The 24,187-nt window shown below is 37.1% G+C and overlaps 1 protein-coding gene across 3 annotated transcripts in view; it reads right to left on the bottom strand.

Annotated features, from left to right (window-relative positions):
- The window catches only part of SUGCT (succinyl-CoA:glutarate-CoA transferase), a 313,399-nt gene that overhangs the window by 256,139 nt on the left and 33,073 nt on the right, over positions 1 to 24,187 (bottom strand). For 2 of the 3 annotated variants that reach the window (XM_064668265.1, XM_064668271.1), the window contains 2 exons: positions 18,876 to 18,967; positions 11,532 to 11,675 (listed from right to left, as the gene is read on the bottom strand). In XM_064668265.1, coding sequence (XP_064524335.1) covers positions 11,532 to 11,675; positions 18,876 to 18,967 — 236 coding nt within the window. The remainder of the gene's footprint in view (positions 1 to 11,531; positions 11,676 to 18,875; positions 18,968 to 24,187) is intronic. The other variant, XM_064668278.1, reaches the window with a different exon arrangement.

Here is a 24,187-nt window from a genome sequence, read left to right as displayed (position 1 = left end):
CCACAATTCACATCTGGTACACACTAAAAAGGTCTCTTAAAATCACTGATCCCATACTAGTATTTACCTAATGACTGATTTTAAATATTTTCCCCTTTCCATGTTGCAATAAATAGTTTGACACTAATAAATCAAAATTCAAGTTTCATTAATTTTTCTTTTGCAGTTATCCCTGGTTGCCCTTATTGAAGCTACCTCCATGGATACATGCACAGGATGATTCCCAGCTCTTGCTTCTTGAGTCATTTTTTCATTAAAAAAAACCCAAAAAACAAAAAACCCAAACAAACAAAACCCAAACCAAACAAAAAAAAAAAAAAAAAAAACCACAACCAAAAAACCCACAAACATTAAAACCTAAAACCTCTATCTCTACCAAGAAAACCTCACTCCATTTAGAAGAAACATCCACTCTTCCAGTTAATTGTGCGATTTCTAAGCATTTGACCCATCAGTTTCAGGATGTGGCACTGCACCACAATGAATGGTGCTGTTCTACCAGTTTTTAGGCAGGGAATTGTGTTTCAAACCCCTGCAAGAATGAACTGGGTAGCAGGAACCACAGTCTTGTGCAGAGGCAAGACAGCTGCGACAATTCAAGGCAGCCCATCACAGAGGGGTCCAGCAGGAAACCACAGCATTCTCAAGAGCTGTCAACACATACCACCCTATGTTTGGGCACGTAAGGGCCTCCCATCTAGCCTGGAGCTGAGAGATCTACAGAATCTAAAAGTCAGTTCAAGAGTGACATAAACCAATAGGCAAAGCATACATTCCCACCTGCAAATGTACAGCAAAGCCACTGCCCACCATCAAGCAAGATTTTACTGCCTCATCAGTGGTGTCCTTATATCTGGGCAAGGCAGTAGGTCTGGACTTTCGAATTCACAACTGTTGTCCCATAATTCCACAATGCCTCTCCACACAGGTTTTTTTCTCCCCTTTAAGAGCCAGTAGTACCATAGCTGCTTTCAACCAGTGATTTGTAATTTCCATGAATGACTGCAAAAGGTAACTAAAAAATGCAAAACTACTATCAAGTAGGTCAAGGCTTACTATTAAAGAGTCTTTTAGAAAATGTCTGTGGTCACGTTATGAACAGTGTGCTCTGTTTTCTTCCCAGTGATGCTGATTTCTTTTAATGCAAACCTCCAGGAAATTTTTATGAATTCACCCTTCACAAAAGAAAACTCCTGGTACTGAAGCATTAGTAAATGGCATAATCCCAGTCACAAGTACAATCTTGTAAAGATAAAATCAAATCTTTAATGACAAATATCTACAATTTTAAAACAGGTCTCATATTGTGTCCTGTTTCGGTGCCTTCCAACCAGACACTTAGGCAGGTATCCAACTCTGTCAGTAATCACATGCAGCATGTGGGACTGGATGATTCAAGTTAGCCACCTGACCAAACAATACACAGCGAATCACACAGTCACACAAATAATGTGCTAGGCAGTGCTTAATGAACCAAAACCAATAAAATAGAAAAAAAAAATCAATGAGAAAAACAAAGGTAATGCATTTGAAAACCCTATATCGAACATGGATTATCAGAGGGAAAGATAGATAAAAAGAGCAAAACAGACTTTAAATTACATAGTTACGTAGATACTTTTTTAGCGTGAAAATGATGGTTGATAACACCTTTTGCTTTCTAAAAAAACCAGTTTAGACTACATAAACATAGAAACCGAGGCATCTTCAAAAACACAATGCATTTGTATCACAGAGAACTGCTATGTTCAGTGAAATGCAACAACAAAAAAGAACTGATCTACAAATTATTTTTTAATGAGCTATTTAGAGTTTATAAAAGACCAGAGTGAATGCTTCTGTGCTTCCCACAGCATGGAGATCATCTCCTGATTAAGATTCAATTAGTATTAACAATAGCAAAGATTGATGCAACCAACAGATCTAGGACTTGAAATTTCAAAAATATATACAATTCAGCACAGAGTTTCAAGAGAAAGTAAGTGTTAAGTGTTAAATCTATCCTAGCTCTCCTCAGTCTCCAATTAAAACAAACAAAGAAAGAAACAAAACCAATAAACTTACACACATTCAGATGAATCTTAGGTGAAGGATAAGAAACAAAATCCTGACCATAGAATCTACTAGACAGCACTGGCATTAAAGAGAAAAAGGAAACAAAAAACCATTTCTTTTAAATTAACTCCAGTTGAAGAAAAACATTTTAAAAGGAAGAATAAATTTCATTTTCTTGATTAAAATAAAATACTAATCAGTTTTTTTCTGAAAGTGTAAAGAAAGATAATACTTTAATCACTAAAAAAATCCTATGTCAGCTTCATAATAAAACAGGAACATCTCTAAGGAATTCATCACTTAAAAAAAAAATCTATTAAAGATAATCTTCAGGTTAAAAATACCAAGAACTCCAAAGTTAGTGCAAAATCCAAAAATTAAGGCACTGAGTTTCTCAGGAGGAGGAAAAAAAAAAAAAAAGAAAAAAGCCTATCAATGTATTTTCCCATAACATGATCCTGGAAACAGATGAATCATCTTAAAAGTAACTTTGAAAACAAATCCCTTTCTGGCAATTCTATGACATGAACAATTCAGCCAAAACAGTTAAAACTTTGGCAGAGTTCTAATAACTGAAATCAGATGCCGGTAATAGACATATCAGACAACCTTGACCATAAACTTCTACAGTTATTTCCTTAAGTTTTTAAGTCTCTGAAAAAAGAATATACATCCACTGAAATATTATGCTCAGCTTTACAAAGTCTACGCAAAATGCAACTTACAAAAAGTTTATTCTGCTACATTTTATACAGTTTTTTAAAACCATAACACATTTTCTTATATTATTTCTTAATTATAACCTTTACCAATGAGAACCTATGCATATAATACATATTACAACTTAACAGGGTTTTAATTCTATGCAATGATATCTGGCTGTATTTCATTGACTGTTTAGAAAATAGCACAGATCAAGTTCTCAGAGTGGCTTCTATTCATGCAAAGAACTGCAAGCAGACTTACAAAGCATAGACCAACTTGAGTTGTGGGAGGTGCACCCAGGTAGAGAAACTTCTTCGCTTAGTAACAGAGCTCCAAGAGGAGGTGAGTAAATTGAGGAGTATGAGGAACTGAGAGAGAGAGAGAGAGAGAGAGAGAGAGAGAGAGAAACAGGCCTCACAGCAGACAGGACTTATGACACAGAGATTTCCCTGTCCTCTCTCCATATCACTGAAGCATGTCCAGATAAGAGCAATGGAGCTGATGAAGGGTCTTATAAGCTTATGAAGTCTTATAAGGAGTAACCAAGGGAGCTGGTTGGTTTTTTTTCAGCCAGGAGAAAAGCAGGCTTGGAGGGGACCTTATCACTCTCTACAATTACCTGAGAAGAGGCTATAACCATGTGGGGGTCAGTCTCTTCTCCCAGGCAACAAGTGATAGCACAAGAGGAAATGGTCTCTAAACCAAGGAGGTTTAGATTAGATAACATGAAAAATTTCTTCACTGAAAGGGCTCTTGGACATTTAAATAGGCTGCCCAGGGAAGTCACCATATCTGGAAGTATTTAAAAGATGTGGCACTTAAGGGCATGGTTTAGCAGTGGACTTGGCAGTGCTGGGTTAACAACTGGACTTGATGATCTTAAATCTCTTTTCCAACCTAAATGATTCTTTTCTATTCTAAAAAATGTAGCCATATTTGACAGCTGAGAATGGAAACAGGAAAGCATAAAAATGCAATGCAGACAGATTTTGCCCACATAAAGCTTAATTACCTGTGAAGACAAGCATCAGAATAAATATAGCAATTTTTCTTCTTGTTTGCAAAAGGTAGTATCCAGAGGCTCCAAATTGGATGCTACATACATTTTGTGAAGGATTATTTTCTTTAATCAGAAGTGGAAAGCTGTCAACCTCCAAAAGAAGTTGTATTGAGATACTTTTCACTTTTGATCTTATCATTAGGAACAGAGCCATTTACAATGAAAATATGCATACACCTAACTATTTACAACACTTCTTTTTTGTCTCCACATTTATCAGCGTGAACACTTTCACAGAAAAAAGAATCTTAAGTAGTTTATCTACTCCTGACAATGTAATTTTGATCTTAGAACAGATATAAACATAAAATATAATAGTAATTTCAACAGCTTGTGCTGCAGCAGTATAAAGAGGTAGATTGCTAGATTTTTAATTTGATACATAAGGAGGCACATACAGAAACAAGCTATGTCTATTTGGTTGTGTGAGAAATGTGTGAGAAATATTCCACCCTTATTATCACAGCCAAATCTCCCGTTCATTACAGTAATTTTCTCAGCAGAATAATGGCATTATTTCTAACACTGAAGGATCTCCGGTCACTGCCCATTAAATACTTTGGTGCTAATGCACTACAGGGATGACGGAAGAAACAAATCCATGCAATGGAACAAAATGTTTTAAATAGTATGCTTTGCAATGTGCAAGAATGTATTTCTGTGCCTCTGCAGCGTTAATGAATGCCCATAATGACTTTTTGAGCATTTTAATGCTGTTTGCAATGCAGATGTGGTTCATCTACTGAGCTGTTAAACAGAATGCAAGTCAGAGAAATGTGGTCCAAAGTTCTATTTGACTTGAGTATTACCAATGAGTTTGGAGTGGAAGACATGGCACTTCTGCATGATAATGCTTTTTGAACAGTGGCAACAAATTTGTAAGTGATACCCTGAAGAAGGAAGTTACTCTTTAATTAATCAAAAAAAAATATTGTAGTACCACAAAAAACCAAAATGTTTTATTACAGAGTAAGCTTGAATGAAAATAACTTCACATATGTTTATCAGAGAAATATAATACTACAAATATTCATTCCAAGCAAGGCAAAGCATTTTTACAAATAACTGAACTTTGACTAGACACGCACAAGTCTATAGGCCCTGATGGGATCCATCCCAGAGAAATGAGGGAACTGGTGAAAGAACTTGCCAAACCACTTTCAATCATGTACCAGCAGTCCTGGTTAACTGGAGAAGTTCCAGCTGACTGGAAATTAGTAAATGTAACATCCATCTACAAGAAGGGTCAGAAGGGTGATCTGGGGAACTACAGGTCTGTCAGCCTAACCTTGGTTCCGGGCAAGGTCATGGAAGAGCTCATCCTAAGAGCCGATACACAGCACATGCAGGACAACCAGGCGATCAAGCCCAGCCAACGTGGATTTACAAAAGGCAAGTCCCATTTGACCAACCTGATCTCCTTCTACGACAAAGTGACCAGCTTAGTAGATGAGGGAAAGGCTGTGGATGTAGTCTTTCTAAATTTTACTACAGCATTTGACGCTGTCTCCCACAGCATCTTCCTAGCAAAACTGGGTGCTCGCGGCTTGGATGGGTGGACTCTTCATAGGGTAAAAAACTGGCTGGATTGGCTGGGCCTGGAAAGTGGTGGTGAATGGAGCTAAATACAGTTGGTGGCCGGTTATTAGCGGTCTTCCCCAGGGCTCAGTACTGGGGCCAATCTTATTTAATATCTTTATTGATGATCTGGACATGGGAGTTGAGTGCAATCTCAGTAAATTTGCAGACAAAACTAAGTTGGATGGGAGTGTTGATCTGTTCGGGTGTAAGAAAGTTCTACAGAGAGACCTGGACAGACTCAACAGTGGGCTAAGGACTGAGGTTCAATAAGGCAAAGTGTTGGGTCCTGCACTTGGGTTGCAGCAATCCCATGCAATGATACAGGCTTGGGGAAGAGTGGCTTGAGAGCTGCTCATCAGAAAGGGACTTGAGGGTAGTTAACAGCCAGCTCAATGTGAACTAGTAGTGTGACCAGGTATTCCAATGGCATCCCAGCCTGTATGAAGATAGCGTAGCCAGCAGGACTAGGGAAGTTATCATCCCCCTGTACTTGGCACTGGTGAGGCCGCAGATCGAGTACTGAGTTCAGTTCTGGGCCCCTCACTCTAAAAAGGACATTGAGGTGCTGGAGCATGTCCAGCGAAGGGCAACAAGGCTCATGAAAGGACTAGAGAACAAAGTTTCTGAAGTAATCAAACCAAGCAGTATTAAACCTTAGCTAGCATTCCATTAGCATAACCCAAAATGCCATACTTGTTAAGGTTTACTAGATTTCCAGAGGTTCAACAGCACATAACAACCAGTTATCTTCCTAACTTAAAATTTTCCATTACGTAAAATTGAAATCTCTTCCATCAAGGTAAAACGTTTTACTTGCTATTTAGCTTAACAAATAACACATAATGTGTTAAAAGCTTCTATCCAAATTTGACCAACTTAATAGAATGACTTCTAAAAAGTTCTATGAGTTTAGAGGGATAGGTGAGCTCTTGGGGTACACTTGCTTAAATCATTCCCCTTTCTTTTCAACTACCCAGGTTATCCTCCTCCTAATACTCAGAACAATTCCTGATCTGCTGGTAATAAACATCTTGATTCCATTTCCAAGACTACACCCTTATTTAAAGGTCATCTAAATAATAAACTCATTAAAAGAAATGTCCTTCTTTGTCTTCAAACTCTCTCCCCTATCCACTCCAGACAGCCACTTTTATTTTCTTTTAGTAATAAAGGGGCGTATTTTTTCCGTCTCCTTCCTAGTCCTTCTCTAATTGATGACAGAGGCAGATCAACATAGAAGATGAAGCTGCAACTCATTCAATCTCATACCAGAACAATGGTAGTGAACACAAAAAGACAGAGAATTTACTGTCAGGTAGCAGCTAAAGAAGAAATACCCTTGCACTTTGAATATGTACTCTGTTTACAGAGTAAAGAAAGCAACTAAATAAAGCCAAGATCAAGCTGGAGTATATTTTACCAATGACTGTGTAACTAATCATTAGAAATCGTAACACACATACCACAGAGGCCAATATTAAATTGAGTTACTGCCATGTTAGTATGGTCTTCTGGTCTATTCAATCAAATACTGGCTGTTTAAAACCCAGAGGGATAAGTTCTGTTCTTAGTTACACTGATGTCCTCAGTGGAAATTGTTAAGAATTGTGGCCAAGAAAAGAGTTTACAGCACAGTAGATGTTTAAAGAAATGTTCGTATTAATTCAGATTTTATTCCAGTACCGGAGCTATACAGTGAAAAAGATGACATCTCCATATAGCACATACTCAATTTTTTATTATGATGGAGATTAAGAATACAATGTTTTGCAAAGATGACATTTTATAACCTTGTAAAAACCCACTTACTCAAACCATACCCAAAACAAGACAACTCTGTTACAGTCCTCCTAGTTGGCCTCCAAAGTCACCAGAAGCAATGACCTCTTAAAAAGATTTTCTTTCTGTATTCAGTCAACTCACGACTGTCAGCAAGCAGAGAACAAGATACAGTCAAGAACCTGAGCAGTATTTAAGTTCCAAGATTGATATTCGTCATACAACTTACTGCTCAGGGATTCTGTGATGCCATACATGTCCTACAGGAAGTATGTAATTGTTCCCAGTTTCACCCATACCCAATAATTTGTAAAAGACATGCCTTGAAAGCCCTGAATAGACAGCATTAAAAGCACCTTAAATAGATAAGCCTTAAACACAGTGATCTCAAGAAAATGTGATGCAGAAACAAAAACTAATAGCTTTTAAACCTCATCATTACCTGAGTAAACTCGCTGTCAAATTAAGCACAGAGATGGAATATAGAAAATAATTTATACCAATTTTCTAGGTTTTCTTAGGGTCACTTCGAAATTTTAAGAAGATTAAGAGTTTACTATGGCAAATACAAACCAAAACATAGTAATTAGAAGCAGAGAAGTGCCTGATGAACAATCATATAATACAAAGAATATTAACGACATTATCCTGTCTGTGGAATCTGGGAAAAAATACACTTCAAAATTGCAGAAATGTTAAATGTAAAATACTTCTTGCAGATTTTCAATCCAAAAGAAACCCACTTATTACAGTATTTGTTGAAGCCTGGTTGTAATTAAATAAGGAAGGATATTAAAACTTCCAAGAGATTTTTTTAAGCCACAACAGAAGAAAAGGCACAATTGCATAATTGGAACCAAATCCAAAACCCACTTCCTTCTTATGTACTAGTATCATCTAAAGGACACTATTTAAATGCTGAAAGGTCAGGAGCTGACAACTATGAATCATCTAAAAGTCAAAAATTTCAAAGGAATTGTACAACATGGGTTAAAAGTTTATAGATGAGTGATATAGAAAGTTAGTGCTCACTGCAAAACCACATCCTAGGAGTCACTGTATCTCTTGTCAACAAAATCATAGAATCCTATTTTGTTATGGGAAAAGAAATCCTCTTGGGTAGCAATAAGTGTTTGCTACACAGAATTTGAAAGAAAGACGTCTTTTTTAAGATATTAAAAATAATATCACTTCAGAGAACAGGATTTCACTTGATAATTTGGTGCTGCACAGACCAGTTAAATACAAAACTAACTTGCCAGTCAGTGGGATATTTCTTTAAAAAGCTTCAGATCACTTTCATTGGCAGTTGAATTCAGCTCAATGCTCTTTGTCATTTGCATATCTGTGCAGGAAATTAGTATCAAAAGCATTTTACAGCCCTACCCTCTGGGAAAAAAAAAAAAATCCTCTTGCAATCCTATAAGGCATGCAGAAAAGTGATAGCGCAGATATAGATGGGCATGTACATGCTAGGTTTTTTTGCTATAAAATAAACCATGCAGTTTTCACGATTTTCTAATTATTTGAGTGCCTTAATTCCTGGGGTTTTTTTTCCTTTCTGACATAATCAAAGATATCAACACTGACCAATGAAGACATATGTATTGGCCAGCTTCACGATTCTCAGTTCAAAACAAAGGGTTGGACAAAAGATGCAAGTACACTCCTAGGTTAGCTCAGTGCATGAAATGCTGGCAAAACCAAAAAGTTTCATACAAGTCCCTGCTTTTGCAACACTATTAATAGGAGGATGGTTCAGTAACGCTTTTGTTTTACACACAGAAAATTCCTTTTTTCTCATTAAAAAATATTACACTTCAATGAAACTCATTCTGAAGGAAAAGTTATCATGATGCATCTGTTTGACCTCTAGATCCCATCATTAATCAATGACAACAAGAATCTAACAAACCAAAAGTCTACAACTTTAGGTTCCTTATAGTTTTGGCAGCATCCATGAGAAACTTCTAAAGGTCATTCTTTTTAAACATTCATCACATGAGGAGGAGCTAGTTTTAGGTATCTTCGCTTGGATGTAAAACCCTAATCCCTGTCAAAGCATGGATCTTATCACAGTAATTGTCTAACTTTCCTTTAAAAAACCCATTACCACCAGAAGTCCTGTAAGAGCAATTTTATTATTTACTTATTTAATTTTCAGATTTGTGCTACTGTTATTAAACTCACCCTTAAATACTTACAAATAACCACCAGTGTTGCAAAAAGAAAGAAAATTAACCAGAAAAACTAGATGTTCTCTCTGAGGGAGGCTCAGCAGTCAGCTACATTTTACTTCATTCATTTTAACACATTTTTTTAATAGAATTGATCACATGGGTTTATTTTTGGTACTCTAGCACCTCATCTACAAACATTTCTTCCAACTGAATATATGTTCTCATTGCAGTCTTGGGCCAACACCCTAAAATTAATTTGGACTGAAGTAACAGGATTATCTAAAAAAAAAGCACCATTTTCTGAATAACATTTTATACCCATACACTATTCCAAAATACCAACTTATTTGAGTTTAATTTATCCAACACTGAAGTAAATAAAACCACCTATTTTTCAATGAGAATGTGCATGTATGGAATTACCTGTTAATAACTTTTAGACAACTATAATTTGGTAACAAGCATGGAACAATTTTGTTTGAAAATCTCAAAAAACTACTAAACCTTCCCTTCACCACTTAGTACTTTTTCAGCTAAGCTAAGCATATAGAAGACAAACACCACCTCCCATGCTTTGTTCACTAATATTTATCCGGGTCTTCAATCCCTTTCCTATGTATCCCAGTGAGTGGCCTAAAGGACAATGTGTAGAAGTTCAGACAGAAATTCTGCAATATAAGAACACTTTTTTGCAGAGCTAAATCTATCCTAACCAAGAAAAAAGATTCTAAAGACAAATGAGGTACCAAGCTGAAATACAAGAGCTACAGCAAAACCTAACTTCAACTCTTTTTACTTTCAGCATTTGATAAAATATCTAATAAAAATCAAGAAAGTTTCATTTTAAAAAAAAAGCCAAAAACGGTGGAATAAGGAATTAAAAAAACAAACAAACAAAACACAAACAAACAAAACCAAAATACATTAATAAAAAATAACAGAAATCCTTTTAATAAAATTAGAAATGAAAAAGATCAAGGACAAGCTGCCATAATATGGAACACTACAATATCTTAAAAATAAAATCCCCTAACTATTAAAAGGTATTTAACATACATTTAAAATATTTTTCTAAACTGCTTATTACACTTCTCAAATGCAGACACACTATTTACAAATATATTTACGTATAATTAAATTCAGTCCTTACAAACATTTGTTCTGAAACAAATGAAAATTTCTTTGTTGATTTAAGCAAGGGCTTCCCCTCCTTTCCAGATCTGATTTTGGAAGGTATTTAGACAATGATATAGGTGGGAAAGAACATTTGGAGATCATTTTGTCCAACCTCCTGCTCACACCTGGCCCACCTGCACAATGGGCACTGTCATCTCTCAACTGTACTGACAGATACAATGTGAAGACAAATACAACTGAATAAAGATGAAAAAAATGGAGCACTGTAGTAGCTTTGATTAGAACTTCATATAATTTTGATGCACATTTTAAAACATAAACAAAAATTCCTCTGCAAAAAATACCCGTTTGGTACCAGCAAGTACCTACATCAGCAAGACATCATCCAATAACACGCAGCTCATACCAACATCACTTTCTTTTTACAAATTATAAATCATTGCACCATTGGTGCTTAAGTGTTCAAAGAAAATTTAAAGTTCTCATTATTTGTAGTATATGGTATATCTTTCATGATCAAAACAATTTTGTCTTCAATACGTCTAGAAAAAATGCTGCATCTTCAAGTTTACTTTATTCTTTAATTCCCGGAGCCAAAAGGCAGACTTCCTGGACTACATTACTTTGAAACTTAGGTGATACTTGATTACTCTGGGTGATTTTGCTCAAGTTATTCAGCCACACTGATACTAACACTGCCCAGTGCCAAGGCCCCAAACCAGTTTCACCACTTATACTTGTCTTATCTCAAATCACCTACTACAACTGTTAAAATCTCAGAGATATTATAAACCTTGATTAACCCGTGTTTTCCAAGAACATGTAAAAAGTGAAAGCCAAACTTAATGCAACAGTAACTATAACCATGTCATATAAAATGGTCACTACCAGAGTGGCAGAATAAGGAATGCCATTAGTGTCATTATTATTTGTCATCATTAGCTGTAGTAACTAATGCATATTAATTTGTGTCCAAATGGTAGGTTTAGGTTCAAACATAAGGAAACAAAAGGAAATTTTTTTAAAACTCCTACCTGAGTTGACAAGAGATTGCAGTCAATGTGCAGCCCTTTTCCTGTCTTATACCTCTGAAGTAAACCAGCCATAATTGCTCCATATGTATACAGCCCAGTAGCAAGATCTGTCATTGCTACTCCCATTTTAACTGGCTCCCCATCCTAAAGAAAAAAACACCCCAAAACAAAATGAGATAAACAAAACAATAGACAAAACAAAACAAACCAAAAAAAGGGAAGAAAACAAGCAGAAACAATACAACTGTGCAGGGCTATGATCTTATTGGCATCACAGAGACATGGTGGGATGACTCCTATGACTGGAGCGTTGGAATGGAAGGATATCAGCTTGTTAGGAAGGACAGGCAGAGGAGACAAGGACACGGTGTTGCCCTCTATATAAATGACCAGTTGGAGTGCATGGAGTTCCACCTGGGGATGGATCAAAAGCTGATGGAGAGCACAGGGAGGGCAGTTACAGGTGACATTACAATGCTGCTACAGGTTGCTCATCCAAGAGGACAGTGTGGATGAGGCCCTCTACAGAAAGACAACAGTGGCCTCACATTCACAAGCTCTGGTCCTCATAGGAGATTTCAACCATCCTAATACTTGTTGGAAAGACAACACTGTAGACCCAGACACTGTAGGAAAAGAGCAGGTTCAAGACAACCTAAGGAACCTGAACATGGACAAGTCTATTGGACCTTATGACATACATCAGATGTAGGTCCTGAGGGAGCTGGCAGTGGAAGTGGCTAAGCCACTCATGGTAGCCCAGTGAAGTTCCCACTAACTGGAAAAGGGGAAGCATAACGCCCATTTCTAACAAGAGAAAGAAGACAACCCAGGGAATTACAGGCCCGTCAGTCTCATCTTCATATCCAGCAGGATTATGGAGCAGATCCTCCTGAAAGCTATGTTAAAGCACATGGAAAATATGCAGGTGATTTGTGACAGGCAATATGGCTTCACTAAGGGCAAACTGTGCCTGACAAATTTAGTGGCCTTCTATGATGGGGTTACAGCAGCTGTAGATATGGGAAGACTGACGTATGTCTGTTGCGGGTCCGAAGGGAAGAGGGGACAGGACACGAGGAAGGGTGCAAGCAGACTTGTTTATTCAGGCGTGCGCCTGATTCTTAACCGTCCCGCCAGGGGAAGGGGGTAGAACATCGGGTGGGCTATCAGACAGATAAATGGGGGAGCAAATCAGAACAGCGCACAGGCAAAAGGGGGAGGAGGAAGCCTGGGCATGTGCAGTTGTGCACTGTGTAGCATGAATACAGTGAAACTACATAATAACAGTAAAGTCCATATGAAAGTCCTGCCAATTGCTGTATGCTTTTCTCCATGCCTGGAACTGTTCCCATCCTGAATCTTGCTTCTCTACAGATGTCATCTTCCTGGACTTGTGCAGGTAACTAACCCACATGACATCCTGGTCGCTTAAACTAGAGAGACATGACCTTGATGGATGGACCACTTGGCGGATAAGAAATTGGCTGGATGGTTGCACTCAAAGAGTTGCAGTCAATGCCAGAAATCAGTATCTTTGAGTGAACTGAAGTATAAGAACCACCACTGAAAACCAGATATTCTTACAGCAGGTAAACAGAACTGTCACTTTATGATGCTGCATACCGCAAATTGTGAATGATTTGTTATGTAACTTTTTGTCCCTAATAACATAATGCTTCAACTTACCAGTGCAAAAAGAAAAGAGATAATGTTAGACACAAGAGAAGCCAGTGAAGACCAAATTTTGCCATGCCCAGAAGCCAAAGGTCTAAACAGTTTCCAGGGTGTGCTGACACAGGTGCCTGTCTGTTTGAAAGGCAGAACTATATTGCTTCATTGTTCTCACTCCCTTTTTCTCCCTTCTCTTCTGTCCCTCCCCCAGTCAAAGGTCAGTGTTGTATTTTCCAGTATACACACTTCAGGCTTCTACTAAGAAAAAAAGAACAACTTTTTGTTTAGACATGTAAACATTACACATGTAAAGACAGGCAAATTCCTGACCTTCTGACTGAAATCACTGAAAAGTTGTTGGTTCAAATATCCTTTTTCAGTATGTCGTCCCTTTTCTGGCATCAAGGGAAGAATCTTCATTTTACTCATGTGTTTCAGAACTTCTGCAATCATTGGCATGAAATACAACCCCTCTGCAATCAATGGCAAAATGAACTTCTAATTTCAGTCCAGCTAGGCTTTTATCAAAAGATCTTAAAAGTGCTTCTTCTGAGACATTCCCCCATTTCCTATTCTGAAAAGTTTGAGGTCAGGTGATCAGGTTCTGACAGCAGTTCCTTGTTTTGAAGTATTTTTTTTTAATTTTCAAGTTTTGAAGAAAAATAGAAGTGCAAAGCTAATGGGACTGTTCCAGACTTTTAGCTCCCCCATAAACCCATCATAAGACAACTCAAAATCAGTATAATTGATAAATAATAACTGCTTGTGAAGTACCCATAAATGTATTTAAACTAATGTAGCATAAGTTCAATAAAATTTAATTTACAGAATTATTTTAATTAGCCATATCTAAACTTCTAAGTGTAATTATTGTAATAGTAATCTTGTAATCAAGATTGCAAGAGTAACTGATAATTATTAACATTACTTTTAAAAGAGTGTCTTGACTTCATGTAAGAAAATTAATCTTCACCATCTTTTTTCTTTTGCACTCCAACAGGATTTACATAAATCTGGTGTCAAGTCATATATAAGTTACAATATTTTTCTTAAAATAATTTTATTGTATTATTAATTGCATTAATAGAGCAATTTTGAAATGAAAGGCAGTAGGACAATATTTCCTATGTAAGGTGGGAAAGGCTGCTATTTTATTCATATCATGGAAGTGACTAAAAATTATAAAATCTGTATCAAATATGGCAAAGTTAAAAAAAAAATCTGAATTACTCTCATTCAAACTGCAGTAAGGATTAGTCTGTGGCTATCTATAGCCTAGATATCTATAGATTTATATGTAAACCACACAACATTAAGGTGAACACTGCTTTAGGAAGTACTACTTTTTTGAAGAACCTCTTATTTCTTCCTTCTCCACACTCTACACCAAGCCACTTCACCTTCCCAGTAGAAAAAACAACTCAAAGGTTCCAGCCATTTACTACTCTCATTGTACCCAGCTCTGGGGAAAAACAGGCAAGAAAGTTGTTCTGTTTTATATGTGTGCAAAGACCTACTGGAAAAACTAATTAGCACTGGAATGTTTTTGATCTGCAGAGCTATCACTAAGAAATAAAATGCAAAAAAGAAAACAAACCTAAAAATGTTTCCCCTCTATTATCTGCTGCAAGATCTCAGTTTGTTAAATTGTTCTTTCTTCATTACAGTAATTTCGTTACATTCACTGAGTTGAGAAAAAAATCAAAAATACTTTAGATTTTGCAAACACATGTGCACCAACATTCTTACTTTGAAAACACTTTTCAACATTTTCAAAGTGTTATTAATTTCACCCTTGAATGAGAAAACTACACTTTGAAGATTCAGAAATCAGGACTATTCCAATAGGTTATTACATATCAATTTGCTTGATTCCCACACCTTCCTCATCAAGTACTAAACTACCTACTGTTTAAAAGCAAACACTTTATTTGCCTCAGTAAAAAGTTCACTTTTATTTCTAAAATACTTTCATGATTTCCCTTTACAGAACACTCCTACAAATTACTAGCACTATACTGTTATTGTTATTTTTAACATGTTAGCTTTACTTTACCCTAACACTTCACAACTATAATTTTGAACAAGTCCACACAATTTCTAGCCTTCTTTGGTCTTTCCTACCAAGGTTCATGACTAGCTGCCATTTTTCACCGCTTAATCAGCTTTAATCAGCTCCTGTACCATAAAACAGCCTTTCGGTGGTAGGATGCTTAGCTGTAAGTACTGTGAAACAGATTCATTCAGGCTTTCATCTCTGTCCTGCAGAAGAAGGGAAATGAAGCTGCTTTACATGAAGAATAAAGCTCCACACACACAGAAATACTTTCCTTTAGGCAGAGCTTCTGACAGCACAGCAGTACTTTTATGTAGCTAACTTCACTTCAGTTACATGAACAAAGTAAGGACCTATACAGTATCTTTGATTCAAGGAAATTACTCAAAAGTAACAAACACCGCCACCTCTCTCAGCCAAAAGTGTTATTACTGTTCTGGTAGAAAGATGAAATATAGCCCTAGTCAGGGAGAAGTGCCTTAAGCAAACAAAGCTGCATCAAGGCTCAAAGACTGGGTTGAACCTTAATTACGTGCAGCACCAGGACATGCCCTTTTCTCATTTGAAAAGAAAAAGATTCACACCAGTAGAGTGGACCTTTTCTTACATCACTGTGCTTTACTTATCACTGTGCTCAATCTTATGACCAGTTTACACTTTTATGCCTAATTTTTGCTGCTTGCTAAATTCCTTACAATTTGTCAGCATATTCTGGCCCAGAGATAGCCACAACATGTTTTGGAAGCTTCTTTTCCTGAATCTTTTTTTTTGCTCTTTGACATATTTTCTATTCCCAAACTTACAACAATAATATAAAAATCATCCATTAAAAATGAAAATTGTTTTGAAATGACCTGCTTAATAAAAGCAGTAGTCTTTACAGATGTGAAAGAGTTGCTGGAGCTAATATGAACCAGCAATGGTTGTATTTTTCAACAGCTCTGAGCTATATACCAGGTATACTCCTTTGTTATAGTTTGTTAGAATTTAAGCTGAAAAATGGTCTCTCTGGATTGTAGATCCCAATCATGTCTTGCTGTCTGATATTCAGTAAAACAAAAATATTTCTTCAGCAGGAAAGAATGCACCACCATAAAGATACTTTGAATATTGAAAACTCCATGTAATAATTAACTTGGAGATGCAAGGGGATTTGTATTCAAATTGGGCTTTATTTAATTAATTTCAAGTTATTGCCTTAATGAGTCATAGAAACGTTCATCAAAAGGATATTCATCTGGCACTGATATATCTGAATATATTAAGTAAAAAGTTTCTGTTCATCAAATATGAAACTTGAATGTGGTGTTTAACTAGGATATATCTATAAATTTTTTTATCCAGGACAGTTTATAAGAATGGCCTTTTCTATTTTATTTAAGAAAAAAAATCGTTTACTAGGGTATGCTTCAAACGAACATATTACCTTTAGTATATAAAAATTCCATGTTATCTGGTCAACAAATAATTTAAGCTTTATTTTAAAAAGCGCCATACAAGAATGAGAAAGATTCTTTTTTCTTCTTTATTTTGGCCACTTTTCTACATGCTGACTGAAACAAGGTTTTCTGCTTTTGTTCAGAGTTAGTTTTGTGGAATTTTAAACATAACTCAGTCACATGAATATAAATGTAAGAAAAACATGGAAGATTTTACTTTTCTCTTTCAAAGTAACTTTCAAAGAAGTATACAATATGATTTTAAAGCCACTTGAGTAAATTGTCACAACATCAACAAAAGCCACATTTGCTTCTTTGGAGTCATTGACTACTTGAGTCTTTGAAAGAAAACTGTCCCTCTATACATCAAAAAATGGTTTTAGAAACTGAGGAAATACTGTATGAACAACTTCAAATAAAGAAAAATAAGAAGCAAGTTTTAGCATGTTTATTTTAATCATGCAAAAGAGTGACTAAGTTTGAATGAATTACTAAAAGGCCCCAGTGAACAGACAAAGCTGTTACTGACAATGATTAAATAATTCCTATGACTACATTGCCTCAAGTCTTGGTGAGGTGATGTGAACATCTGGTTTTCCAGTGTAGATCTTAATACAATCTTTTAATAAAATCCATCATCTTCATAATGGCCACCAAGGACTATTACTCTCATAATAGAACTTATATGCAATTATTCAGTATAACAGTTGTATTTTCTGTCATTCCCATATCATTGAAAAGCTTTACAAGAATCCTACGTTTTTCAATTTTTCAACATCCTTTCCTTTATTTGTGTTGCACTAACAGCATTTGCTCATTCTATCAGCTTATACTCCCTTTTAATTTTGTTTGGTATATTTTGAAATGTGCATGAAGTTTCTGGCATTGTACTGGAAGTATTAATCTCCACCCTGCAAACAATGGTCCAGATGTAAAATTTACTTACACTACAGTTACTGTGATCAGTCTTTGCTTAGTGTATACGTGCCTTACACATTTGAAGGGAAGTAAGAGCCATAAGGACTGCACTCATGTGCACTCATGTGCACTCTTCTCGTGTTCTGAGATGGGGCATCCTATAAGTATGTACCAATAACATGGCAGAAATGGAAAAACAGTTTCAGGACACTAGGCACAAGATGTTTCAGCTCATTCAGTCAAACAATGCTTGATTTTTATTCTTTTTTTCCTAATAGAAAGGACAACTCTGGTAACAATAATTGCCACAAGCACAGAGTTCTGATGTTTGCCATTATTCTCAGCAGAAAACAAGTCTATTTGGCAGACTATCAACCCTGCAGTAGAGCTGAGTCCAAATCATGTGTGGTTAGCTTTGAACAACCTACTCAAACATGAGTATTTGACACTAAGTAGAGAAACTTTATGCACTCCTTGTTTATCTAGGGCATGCAAGTTCATAGAGATCTGCCCTACTGCTTCCAGAGTATCAGGAGCACCACCACAGAACACTTTGTAGCATTTACAATGCACAGAACAGACTTGTAACACCACCTTGAGAAGTGACATTTGGAGGCCACATTCCTTGCATCTGTAGGTGATTCAAGACAGCATAAGAAAATGCTTATTTGGCCACCATTTCTCTGAGGTGAAGACACACATTTTATGTATCCCTAGAATCCAGATACTAAACTACCTCTGTCACGCTTCCTGCACTACTTCAGCTACCAAGGATCAGTGGGATTAGCAGCACATAAAGCTTTCCAGAACCACTAATGGCATCTCTCTGCTTATTTCCAGGCAGAATGATTGAAAAAACTTTTTGTCAGAGTTATCTACATAGCTTCACAGTTCCCTCTTTTAAAGAGGGAATATCAATATTCAAGCATCAGTGAGATTTCACATATGGTTCCATCATCCAGGCATCAACATGTCTATTACAGCTCTTGAAGTGACAACAAGTGGGCACTAACAGGTTAGCATACATCGTCAATTTATTCCCTGGAGATCTAGGGTTTTTCTTTTTTTCTTTCATTTTCTGTTTCTGGGACATTGGCTTTGGAAGCCTGGAGTGAGATATCTTAGATTCCCAGAGGTGAGACCTCTTGGAGGGCTTGCATAACAGATGTGTTAGCATAGGCTAACTTGTTCCATGCAGCAAACAGTTTTGGTATGTGGTACAAAGATTGTATTAAATTTGTAGGTTAAGCATCATACCTCATGCCCTGTGATATGCATGAGACCAGAAACAGCAGCGGCAATGGAGTCATATCCACCTCTCTGAACCACTGGACCAGTCTGACCATAACCTAAAATAGAAACAGAACAATTGGTAATTCAATCAAGGACAAGTACAACATAAACTAGTATTTCTTCTCAGCTTTTGTTCGCAAGTTGTCCAGATTGTACAACCAGTGAATGCTATTGTATTCTATTTATTCCTGCATATTTTTAAGAGTAAGCAGTTGGATTTATCCTCTGTGGGTTGATGACATGTTTGATCTTAATTCTAGACAGACTCCTGTCTCTGCTATGTTTCATTCACTTTGGATAGAATTACTCTTTTAATTTGCTGGGTCAGCTGAGGTCGAACTCAGATGTCATTTTAGAGGCTCTATGGTATCTCTACAGGCCTCCAATTGGTGTCCAACAGAGCCCATGTTGCCTGTGTTTTATCTCCACTCTAACATAAGGATACCTTGAATACCACAAATGATACTGAAATCATGACATTATGGTGTGGAACACACGAATTGTTCCCCCCTTATTTCTGTTACTTTATTCCACATCTACACAGAGCTACCTTCAAAACAGAACACTGTTTACAAGAGATGGCAAGGCTGGCCCTTTAGCAAGTACACACAATCTGTTTGCCAGGAGTTAGCAACAATGAAATGCAAAATACCAAAAATTTTTACAGAACTACATAAATACAGTTTTGTTCACCTGTAGAATTAACTTAAAACTAACAGCTGTAGCCAGAAGGATGCTCTCTTGCTTTTCTCTGCTATACTCACCATGTTCTTCTAACAACAATCACAAAATCTTCCAGTTGAGGAAGTCTTGTACAAGCAACTGAGGAGGTCACTCGAACCAGTGACCACCACCACACAGGGTAAAGTCAACAGAGAAAGAGCAACATTTGATTGATGGTTTCCATTAGCTCTAATAATGGCAGAGCCCTCAACAATCAGATTTAAGCATCTGTCCTCCTCAAAGAGGTAGCAAATTCAAACGCTATTCTCATGCTTTCATTTCCCTTTTCAGATATTTCCAGGAGAAATCCCTTGGCCACAGGAGTAGTTAAGAGGTATTTGTCACAGACAAGATTCCTAGTTTGGCTGATAGTTTTAAGGCAACATTTCTGTATTATTCTTAGCTGTGAGGACAGTATTAATACTACATTATATCAACATATACTGCAAGACAAAAATTTCTGAGTCTTCTAGATTCCTTTTCATTATTCTCCTGGAATCTTCTCAATACACAGGCAGTCTGTTCAGTAGACATGACTGTCCAAAGATCGGCTTTGTTGACTACAGCAGACAGTTAAAAACCATTTTTCATTGGGATAATCTTCTTCAGTTCATCCACTTGGGCAAATGCTGTTATGTACAAAATTCATATATGGCTTCTAATGTACAGTGCAAGGGAATTATGATCACTTTAAACTGGAGTTAAAGCACTTTGTTACTTCAATTTACATATCATACCAATCAAAACAATATCCACTAACCATACGGATTTCCCTATTACACCACAAACTATCTCAATTACTTGATATTTTTCCGGGGACATGAGATCCACATTGCGCAAAGCTGTGGAGGAACTCAACTTCTACACTCAGTGTCACCAGGAGTATCAGAATATTACAGCCAACCCACTGACTTTGTCAATGTAGCCTCAAAACAAACATTTTGGAAGAAAGAATTCAACACTTTCCTTATGATCAAATCTGATTCTTATTGACGTCCTTACTCATAAGACAGACAAGAAAAAACCGACCAGTTTACCCAGTTTTATTCAAAATCATGTCTCTGACAACAGCTGACTCCAAGACCCCAAAGAGAACTTGAAACATTTCCTTTCATATTTACACCCATAAGTTTACAGCAAAGAACGGTGTATTCATTTTCAAACATAAGAGGACTAGCAAATAAAATACAGTGGATCCACCCAAAAATGCTCTGAAGGGCTCTAACTAGGCATATACCATTATCTCACTGGAATGTACTGTAGAATTAAAACCAGTTAAGTGTGTGGGGCCACTTCAAAAACAAAATCTTGCTCAATAAAAATTACTCAAAACAATTTTAATTGAATAGTGAAAAGCATATTGAAGCAAGTGAGAAATTACGTACTGGCCTCAATTATTAGCAAAGAAAAGACATCTCAACACATCTGCTCACACAAATGTTTTCATAAACAGAAAACAACTGAAAATGAAACGTAGTATGTAGACAGAACAACTATACAATTCTTTGCAAAGCTCTTCTGGAAAGGACAAACATCCATCCCTCAAACACTGAATTCAGGAAAGGTAACAGGCAATAAGTTAGGCATTTTTCTAGGGGGGTTTTCCAATTTTTTTAAGTCCTTTCCACTACAACACCCTGGTTTCAAAATGAAAGGTATTATTTAATGGCTTTCTGGTTAAAATTAGAGGTTCTAAGGAGTGTTTAATTAGTTTTCACAGGTCACAATAGATTAAAAAGAAAAAAAGGCATAATTCTGATTCGATCTAAATTCTGAATGGACAAAGTTAGTGTGGGGACAAAATCTGTTTTCATTGGAAATAGTTTACCCTAGGAACTATGGACATACAAATGCAGATGGGAAAAGGCAGCCATTTACTTGTAGGAGTTAAGTGAAAAATGGCTATTGCCCAAAATGAAAGATCTCATTATCCAGACAAAAATCAAAGGCTGAACATTATTATTCTGGTAAACTACACAGGTCAATGGAGCAAGACAGTGCAGAAGCTTCAGAAATAACTATGAACACAAATACAAAAAGCTTGAAGGAGAGCCCAAAATTACATTCAGAAAAATTTCAGCCTGGTACACAGATTTTACCATAACTGTAATGTATACACATACGTGTGCATATATATGTGTACATATACATAAATATATAAAATAACTTCTTAAAGATATAAAAATACCACCTGAAGTTTATGCTTGTCCAAATACCCTATGTTCTCTCATACTTGAATTCAGCATGAAAAGAATAGATTTGCAATTCCACCCTTAACCCTAAATAGAGGTTCCTCTTTAGTAAAACACAGTTAGTGGCTTAGAGTTTAGATAAAATGAAAAATACTTTAGGCTAAAAAGATAATCCCAGTTGGATATAGAGAGAATGGATTTAACAGTAATGGTCTCAGAAGGCAAGACAAAGGAAATGATTACACTCCCCTCTAGTGAAGCTTAACACCTTAGGCTACAGTCAATATTTAAATAGTCTTTAACAGTAGAGAATTTATTTTAGTTCCTTAAGTGCAGTGAATATATTTTTATTTTAGGGAATATATTTCAGAGGAGAGACAAAAGAATTTGAAATTAAATTTAATAAAACTGAGTGTTTTCTAAATCATTTCAGCTGCTTAGGTAGCTGTCTAGATGCTGAATCTCATATAAAGTTTAGATTTGTATAAAACAGAATCTGCAAGGAGCAAGAGAAAGTTGCACCATGCTAAATCCCTATTCAACTCCCAGAATCCCTATTCTACACCTTGCACTAGGAAGGCACGATTTATTCTGATAACTGCCACATCTTCATGTGCCTGGATCTCAAAATTGTTGCAGTATGAGCTGGTTTTCTCTACTGCAAAATGTAGATCAGCTTCACAATCAAACTGGGTACAAGACAACAATCGCCAGTGAGATCTCCAAGTGCTTCCTAAAAATTGTCATTGTTAAAGCACTATTCAATCTGTATAGCAAGCTCTTGAAACTACCATAAACATAGACGTTCACAGACTCACTGAATGGGGAAGGTTGGAAGGGACCACAGAGGGTCATCAGGTTCAACCTCCCTGCTCCAGCAGGGCCGTCCTAGAGCACATTGAACAAGATTGAATTCTGGTCAGTTCTCCGGTATCTCAAGTGAGGGAGACTCGAGTGAGGGAGACTGCACAACCCCACTGGCTAATCTGTTCCACTGTGCTGTCACCCACAGAGTAAAGCAGTTCTTCCTCATGTTCAGGTGGAATTTCCTGTGCATCAGTTTCTGCCTCTTTTCCTATTGCTTGGCACCACTGAGCAGAGCCTGGCTCCATCCTCTGACACCTCCCTTCAGATACTTACAGACATTGATAAGAGTCCCCTCCCAGTTGTCTCTTCAAGGCTGAACAGGTCCAGTTCCATCAGTCTCTCCTCATAAGAGAGATGCTCCAGTCCCCTAAAGATTTTTGTCACCCTCCACTGGACTTGCTCCAGGAGCTCCATGTCTCGTACTGAGGAGCCCAGACTGGACACAGCACTCCAGGTGAAGCCTCACCAGGACGGAGCAGAGGGGCAGGATCACCTCCCTCAATGTGCTGGCAATGCTCCTCCTAATGCACCCCAGGATACCACTGGCTTTCTTGGCCACAAAGGCACATTGTAGGCTCACGGACAGCTTGTTGTCCACCAGGACTCCCAGGCCCTTCTCTGCAGAGCTGCTTTCCAGCAGGTCAGCCCCCAGCCTGTACTTTGTATTTGCCTTTGTTGAATTTCAGACAATTCTTTGCCTGTCTCTCCAACCTTACAAGGTCCTTCTGAAGAGCTGCACAGCGTTCAGCCACTCTTCCCAGCTTTGTGTCATCAGTGAACTTGCTGAGGCATCTGTCCCTTCATCCAAGTCATTGATAAGTAAGTTAAGCAATACTGGGCTCAGTACTGAACCCTGCGGTACACCACCAAGGTTACAGATCTCCAATTAGACCCTGTGCCACTGATTATGACTACTAAAGGGTTATTTGCTTATTCAGCATAGTGACTTACACCTAAATCTTTCTCTCCCTGTCCTGACCCTCCAGCCAAGTCTATCTTCTACGTAAGAAAGTATACCTTTACTGTTTGAAGCTTTTTGTGAGCAAGCAAAATTAGCTGGGTATGAGACAAATATGAAAGAACTGGCATTGTCTACTTTGTATCAGCTTAAAGGGAAACACGGGCCTTTATGGGAGACATTTACAAAGCAAATGACATAGCCTTCCACCAGCAATCCTGTATTCCTCACAATTTCCACCAGCAATCTTGTACCCTTAGCTCAGACAAGAATGGAGAAAGGGACTTTACTGGCTCTATTTAGCATCCTCTGTTTTTCAGGACTTTCCACATAGTTAAAGACAAATTTGCCACTGAAAATTTTGAAAGAATTTTCTTAAACCACCATCTCTCTTAGTTAGACTGCAGCGTAACATACAGTGTAAGAATATTCAAAACGGGGCATCCTTAACTGAACATAAAAACATGATATCTCTCTGGTCCTGTATTTATTTGTTCAATATTTGAATAAATATGACAATTAATGTTTTATAAAAT

Source organism: Pseudopipra pipra, chromosome 1 (genome assembly GCF_036250125.1).
Source record: "Pseudopipra pipra isolate bDixPip1 chromosome 1, bDixPip1.hap1, whole genome shotgun sequence".
NCBI lineage: Eukaryota > Metazoa > Chordata > Aves > Passeriformes > Pipridae > Pseudopipra > Pseudopipra pipra.
Note: the sequence above shows the minus strand (reverse complement) of the source record. Positions and strands in the feature narration are given on the sequence as shown.